Source organism: Chiloscyllium plagiosum, chromosome 34 (genome assembly GCF_004010195.1).
Source record: "Chiloscyllium plagiosum isolate BGI_BamShark_2017 chromosome 34, ASM401019v2, whole genome shotgun sequence".
In the NCBI taxonomy this organism is placed as follows: domain Eukaryota; kingdom Metazoa; phylum Chordata; class Chondrichthyes; order Orectolobiformes; family Hemiscylliidae; genus Chiloscyllium; species Chiloscyllium plagiosum.
Window position 1 is genome coordinate 18001448 of NC_057743.1, and position 7852 is coordinate 18009299.

General features: G+C 46.7%; 1 protein-coding gene across 5 annotated transcripts in view; it reads left to right on the plus strand.

Moving 5' to 3' along the window:
• Positions 1 to 7852, plus strand: part of LOC122540243 (kazrin-like) — a 317978-nt gene that overhangs the window by 252748 nt on the left and 57378 nt on the right. For all 5 annotated transcript variants that reach the window (XM_043675660.1, XM_043675657.1, XM_043675659.1 and 2 more), the window contains 2 exons: positions 4375 to 4476; positions 5814 to 5980. In XM_043675660.1, the coding sequence (XP_043531595.1) occupies positions 4375 to 4476; positions 5814 to 5980 (269 nt within the window). The remainder of the gene's footprint in view (positions 1 to 4374; positions 4477 to 5813; positions 5981 to 7852) is intronic.

The following is a 7852-nucleotide window of genomic DNA, read 5'->3' on the forward strand; positions in this document are numbered from 1 at the left end:
TGTGAGCCCATGTGTATGTGTCTCTGTGTGAGTGTGAGCCCATGTATGTGTGTCTGTGTGTGTATGAGCCCATGTGTATGTCTCTGTGTGAGTGTGAGCCCATGTGTGTGTCTCTGTGTGAGTGTGAGCCCATGTGTGTGTCTCTGTGTGAGTGTGAGCCCATGTATGTGTGTCTGTGTGTGTGTGAGCCCATGTGTGTGTGTCTCTGTGTGAGTGTGAGCCCATGTATGTGTGTCTGTGTGTGTGTGAGCCCATGTGTGTGTGTCTCTGTGTGAGTGTGAGCCCATGTGTGTGTGTGTCTCTGTGTGTGCCTGTGTGTGTGTTTCTGTGTGTTTGTGAGTACATACCCGTGTCTGTAAATGAGAACATCTGCAGATCGTTGTAAACTATTGTTGTAAGTGTATTGAAATATACCTAGAGATGTGAGACCCTGATCTCAAATACGGTGCCAGAAAGGGCAGTGGCAGAAGGTATATTCATAATATTGAAAAAGGTACTTGATCAGTATCTGAAGAGACACGTTCTGCAGGATGATTGGATCACTGTTTGGAAGAACCTGCTCAGGTACAGTACATTGGCTGTGCTGCTTCTGTTCCTCACTTCCTTGTCCACCAGCTTCTCCACTTTACTGCAGACTGTCCCGGTCTCTCAATCCAACCCGAGGCAGGGGAGGGAGAGAGATTGGAGTGTCACTGCTGCTACCTTGCTGGGAATTGAGGCTCAGACACTATCTCCAAGGAAAGCCAGCATCAGACGCTCTCTCTGACTCCTGTGCCAGACTGAAGTGTTTTGACTGAAGCCGAAAGTATTGTCAATTTAGACATGCAAACCTCATGGCTGTTATAAACCCTTCAGCTCCTCCGTCACATCATACAATAGCAGGCAAGGTCACCTCTGACAAATCCCTGATAATTGGCATACAGCTTCTGTGCAAACTCCAAACACTGTAATTATGTCATTGTTCGGCCTACAATGTGCTCTCCCGGAGTGCCGTGGAGCAGATTGCTATGTTGTGAGGGTTAGCCAGTGAGTCACTCCAGTTAGAAGCTGGGGCAGCTGGGGGAGTTACAGGGTTTGCGGAGTTTGAATTGTCAAACTTAGGTTGAGGAGGAAACTCACTTTTATTTAATCTTCGCTTGATTCGAGTTTTACTAGTTTGAGATTGCAGAGTGAACCTCCGCTCAGCAAAGTGATGGTGTTTGTTCTCGATGTGATGAAATGTGCGATGACAGCTCCCAGAGAGACACAGAAACACACAAAGCGTCAGACAGACCATAACCGTAGAGAGTTGACAGGACTCGGGTATCCAGCTTTGACGGTCTCAGTTGCAGCTTTGTAAGATTTTGGTTAGGTCACACTTAGAGTATTGCATTCAATTCTGCTCACCACGTTGCAGGAAGGATGTGGGGGCTCTGGAGAGGGTGCAGTAAAGCTTTACCAGGATGCTGATCTGAGGAAGGGTCACTAGACCTGAAACGTTAACTTTGATTTCTCTTCACAGCTGCTGCCAGATCTGCTGAGCTTTTCCAGCAATTTCTGCTTTTGTTACCAGGATGCTGCCTGGATTAGAGCGTCTGAGCTATAAGGAGAGGCTAGAAAAACTCGGGTTGTTTTGTCTGGAGTGGCGGAGGCTGAGGGGAGACTTGATAGAAGTTTACAAAATTATGAGATGCATCGATAGGATTGACGGCAGAATCTTTTTCCCAGAGTTGAAATGGCTACTACAGGGGGCTTGCATATAAAGTGGGAGGGGGGGAAAGTTCTAAAGAGATGTGAGGGGCAAGTTTTTTTACACAGGGAGTGGTAAGTCTGAAATGCACTGCTGGAGGGGTGGGGGTAGCAGATATGAGATGGGCATTGAAGGGGCTTTTAGGTCAGTACACATATACGCAAGGAATGGAGGGATATGGACCAAGGGCAGGCAGAAAGGGTTAGTTTAATTTGTCATTATGTTCGGCACAACATTGTGGGCCAAAGGGCTCGCTCCTCTGCTCTTCTGTCCTATGTTGTATGAATCTTTGCCGGTGACGGTTCTGGTCTCCTTCCGAAGGGAAGGATGCTGTGAAACTTGAAAGGGTTCAGAAAAGATTTACAAGGATGTTGCCAGGGTGGGGCAGTTTTCCCTGGAGCATCGGGGCTGAGGGGTAACCTTATAGAGGTTTGTAAAATCATGAGGGACACATATGGTAAATAGACAAAGTCTTTTCTCTGGGGTGGAGGAGTCCAGAACGAGAGGGCATAGGATTAGGGTGAGAGGGGAAAGATATAAAAGTGACCAATGGGGCATCCTATTCATGCAGAGGGTGGTGTGTGTATGGTATGAGCTGCCAGAGGAAGCGGTGGAGGCTGGTACAATTACAGCATTTAAAGGGCATGTGGGTGGCTATATGAATAGGATGGGTTTAGAGAGATGTGGGCCAAGTGCTGGCAAATGGGACTAGATTAATTTAGGATATCTGGTCGGCATGGACGAGTTTGACCAAAGGGTCTGTTTCAGTGATGTCCATTTGTATGTATGTATGACTTGAAAAAGATTTAACAACCAGCTAACATTAGATATTCCAATCTTTATCACATCGTACAGTTTGCATAAACTGGTTGCCGTGTTCTCAATATTGGAATGGTATCTACTCTTCAAGCATACCTGCATTATTGAAGCTCTGAAACATGCCAGATGATTGTCAGCTGTTTCTTTGGCAGCCCTGGCGCTACCAACTCCACTTCTGGAACCACCCCCGCCCACCCCCCTCCCTCACTAATGTCGGGTGCCCCAGCGACCAGCTATCGCAGCCATTTGGAAAAGGAGCCAGGAGTTCTGACTCTGCACACCCAACTCACAGACAGAAATCCAGGCCACGTAGAAAGAGGCCACACAGAGAATTGAGCCCAGAGGTCACGACAGCAATGAAGGAATATTTGGGGAAAAAAACACATGCAATGGAAACAATATAAAAGAGAGAGAATTTGCTTTCAGTAAAGGAACATTTACAGATATTTCGGCCAACCGTGAAAAGAGAAAGTGATGGAATTCCAGTTTGGAATTAAATAGCCGGAGTTGTAGAATCCCAGAGTCATGCTGTGAACATCACACAGGTTTTCCTAGCCTTTACGATGGACAGACAAAGTTTGGTTGTTTCACAAGGTGACCCATTTCTCAATGCACTGCTTCATATGCTGAAGGACTTGTTTGATATCAATGTTGAAGATTGTCAGGGAAGAGAAATAAGGTTATCGACGGGATACAGTTCCTCACTGGTTTTTGTCAGTGGGAGAACTGCCCATGTTCCAGCCAGTGCCAAGGTCAAATACACTCTGGTGTCCGACCTGCAGTGATAGGAAACCGGGATAGAACATTCCAGAGAACTGGATGAGAAGGCACGAGTTAATACTCGTTCTCAACTCGCTGGCATCGTCTCTCCCCCCAGAATGTTGACTTTTTAAAAATTCATTCATGGGATGAGGCCATCCCATCACTGGCCCAGCCAGCATTTGTTGCCCAAGAAGGCGTCAAAACTCAACCACATTGCTGTGGGTCTGGAGTCACATGGAGGCCAGATCAGCTAAAGATGGTAATTTCCCTCCCTAAAGGACATTAATGAACCAGATGGGGGTTTCCTTGACAATCAGCAATGGCAATACCCGACTTCCTTTTTAAGTTGCATTCAAACTCCACCATCTGCTGCAACAGAGCCTGGCCTGGGGTCTCTGGATTAACAGTCCAGAGATAATACCACGAGGCCATCACCTCCTGTAGCTGTTGGGTCAGCATTTCCTGCTCCCTATTTCTGTCTCCAATGACAAGATTGAAATGCCAGTGTAGGAGAAGGCCATTCAGCCCCTCCATCCTCTTCCACCATTCAATTAAATCACGCCATATTGCAAATGCTGGGGGCACTCGACAGGTCTAACAGCTCCTGTAGAGAGAGAAAGACAGAGTTAATGTTTCGAGTTGTCTTCAGAAGTTCCTCAGTTCTGAAGAAGAGTCACACCTGATTTGAAACATTAAACCAATTGGATCATGATTTATTTCCTAACTCACTGTGTCCAACTTGGTATCTCTAAGCATCCTACCCAAACATAAGTCAATCAACTTCAGTCTTGAAATTTTCCTTTGACCCATGCAGCCCTCCATAGTGTTTTGAAGAAGATTTCCAGTTTTCCACATACTTAGTGTGAAGGAATGATTCCCAGTCTCACCCCGAAATGGCCTGGCGTTAACTCCTCAGTTAAAATGTTCACCCAACAAAGCAAATAGGTTTTCTCCAAGAAACCACTGGGATCAGATGAAACACTTGAACGAGATTGCCATCGTGTCGGTGGGTGGGGAATTTGGTTACTCGGTGTCTGAAGGTGATCGATTCCTCTCGTTTGCAGATTTTACATGAAAGAAGGGCCTGGTGTGAAAATCACAACGTGGATCCTCTGGTGTGGACCAACCAGCGGGTCATTAAATGGGTGAGGGAGATCGATCTGAAGGTGGGTGATCCCAGATGTTGCAGCAGAATATGTCTTTGTGTCATGTGATCTCCACTGTTATATGCTACACAGGCTTCAGCCAGGATCAAGACTCACGATAAGGGAATAGTGATAGAGAAAGTGCTGGTCTACTATAGAAAGGATATTATTAAACTAGAAAGAATACAGAAGGGGTTTACTAGGATGCTACCTGGGCTGTAGATGGCACGGTGGCTCAGTGGTTAGCATTGCTACCTCACAGCTCCAGGGACCTGGGTTTGATTCCACCCTCAAGTAGCTGTCTGTGTGGAGTTTGCACGTTCTCCCTGTGTCTGTGTGGGATTCCTCTGGGTGCTCTGGTTTCCCTGTCGAGCCCACATTCAATCTGCAGCATTTTCATTTCTCATTAAAAGGTTTGGATGGCTTTGATTGAAGGAGCAACATTGGCCTGGGGCATGAGGAGAATCCCTGCTTCTCTCCAAAGAGTGTCGGGAGAATGTCCACATCTCCGGAAACAGGCACGCGGGGCCTTGGCTCTTTGAATGATGACATTCCTGACAGTGCAGTGGTCTTTCACAACTCTCACTGGCTGGAGCAAGCTCAAACCTTCCAAATAAAACCGACAAGGTGTGGGGAAAGTGAAGAGATGCACCCTTCCTTGTTTTTACTGGCTGCCTGACTACAGCTGCCCTTTGAGAGGCGTGTGGCTGGAATCTCAATCGGAAAGCTCTTCAGGAACCTTAAATCCTTCCTCCCAGTCTGTCTTTCTTCAGGATACCAAAGGCCTCCGCCAGCAGCCTGTCTGAGCCTTGTATCGCCATGGTGACAGGCTGTAGGCAGGAACTGAGATGTAGGCCTCATGTTTTCCTGATCTGTGGTCAGTTGCCTCTGACAGGATTAAAAATGAGAGGCAGTGGTTATAAATTGGACTGGTGATTTACTAACCCCCAGTTTGCATCATCGTGCAGTGACCATTGCCCCCACCCAGTGTTAGCTGTGGAGGCTGGGGAGAGTGGGAACACCAATTCGGTTTTGTTGATGATAGGCCAGTTATTACATATGCAGCCACCTGGCAGCAGGCATTCACATAGTGTGGTTTTGGATTAACTCTCTTGTACCGCATGCTCCCCTATGATGCTGCTCACACTGAACAAGAATGTCGCCAAAAAACTCAACAACTCTCTATCCAGGTTAACATTTGATGAATATGTAGCCTTTAGAACATTGAGCAGGTGCGTCCTTTAAATGAAATGGAGTGCCCTCCCTTCTGCTTTACTTATTTCTTATTGTTGTCCATAACTTGGTCAAGACTCCTTTCACTGAACAGGCCTCTGGGCCTTGTTTTCTGTCCTGAACAGGAATACGCAGACAACCTCCTCAACAGCGGAGTCCATGGTGCAGTGCTTGTCCTTGAACCCACCTTTAACGCGGAAGCCATGGCAACAGCACTAGGAATTCCCAGCAACAAGCACATCATCAGGCGCCACCTCTTTGAAGAGCTCAGCTTGATCGTCAATCCAGCCAGGTAGGAGAGGGCACCGTTGAGCGGTAGAAGGGTCCGGGATATGGTCAGGTTAAAACCGTGGGTAGCAGTCAACTGCCTCATCAAGTGTCGCACTGTAATGTGGAAATGCTGTCTGGCAGACGGTAATAACATGGAGAGGTGCACAACGCCACGCTGCCAGCCATGAGAAATGGAACCTTTACAGTTACAGTTCAGTGCCTGGTCAATTGTTACTTTCTTCTTGTTTAAGTGTTTTATTTTCTGCTTATCCTGCGTCACTGGCAAACCCAGTGTCTGTTGTCAGTCATGATTTGCCATTGAACTGAGTGACTACAAAGCCATTTCGGGGCCACTTAAGAGTCAGTCACATTGCTGTGGAGGTCTGGCGTTACATGCCTCATTCCTGACGAAGGGCTCTTGCCCAAAACATCAACCCTCCTGCTCCTCAGATGCAGCCTGACCGGCTGTGCTTTTCCAGGACCACACACTCGGCTCTGATCTCCAGTATCTGCAGTCCTCACGTTGTAATGATCTATGTTCTATATATGTTCTATGTAAGTCAGGCCAAGGTAAAGATGACAGGTTCCCTTCCTTAAATCAGATGGATTTTTAACAACAAATTGCTTTATGCTCACCACTAGATGGGTTTCTAATTCCAGACTGATTCCTTGAATACAAATAGATGGTATTTGAACTCCTCCACAGAGTTTTAGCCTGAATTGCTGGATTACTATTCCAATGATGACACCGCTACACCACCTCCCTGCTGTGTTGAAGCTCAATGCTTCCCTCCTTCCTCAATATAATCCATGTTTCTCATCTACCAATCATAGAGAAAGAGATTTTTCACAATATCTGGAAGATTTAAAGCACCTTTACAGCCAATGGCCTGCTTTTGAAGCGTATTCCTTGTCGTGATGTAGGAAATGCAGTCACTAGGTCTTACACAGCAAGCTCCCACAAACAACCGTACCATCATGACCATATTATCCCCATTTGCGATGCTGATTGAGGAATAAAACTTGGCCAGAAAACCGGGAGAACTCTCCATTTCTTCTTCAGAATAGTGCAGTGAGGTCTGCTACACCTAAACACATCCACGTCTGAAACAGCCCAGGTTCAAATGCAACAAAGATCTGGATAATATCCAGCTGACAAGTGGCATGTAATATTCACACCACGCAAATGCCAGGCCATGACCATCTAACAATCTAGAAAGTGTGAAATCAGGCATTCAGGATCCTGGCCTTTGTACATCAGTGTGCCTCCTGCCGATACGGGTGACTAGGTAGTTAGTGCTGTTGACGTCATCACTGTGTGCTCACTCTGTATTGGAACCAGAAGTGAATTAATGCAGCTGTTGTGACTGCCTCTCTCCCATGCCCTGTTCTGTGCCTTCGCTCTTCATCATTCTGCTTGCTGCTCTCTTCTCTTTTTGATGGAAAGGTGTGTACAAAGTAACAGCCTGGTCCTTGCAGCTAAACTCGGTGAATTCTACCCCTTTGACAACTCCTTAAAGAGGGGAGGGTGTTGGTGCATTATTCACCTCAGTGTCTTTAGCAGTGCTGGATAATTCTGGACGCTCTCAAGTCCCATTCCAAGGCCAGCAATGTCTCTTTTTTTTATTTGTTCAGGTGATGTGAGTGTCATTGGCTCAGCCAACGATTATTGCTCATTTCTGACTGTCCTTGATCTGAATACTCCCTCCAAGGGCAGTTAAAGCAACATTACTGGGGCCAGCATAGGTCAGACTAGATCGAAACATCATTCTGGATTAGTGGTGCTGGAAGAGCACAGCAGTTCAGGCAGCATCCAAGGAGCTTCGAAATCAACGTTTCGGGCAAAAGGCCTTCATCAGGAATAAAGGCAGTGAGCCTGGAGCGTGGAGAGATA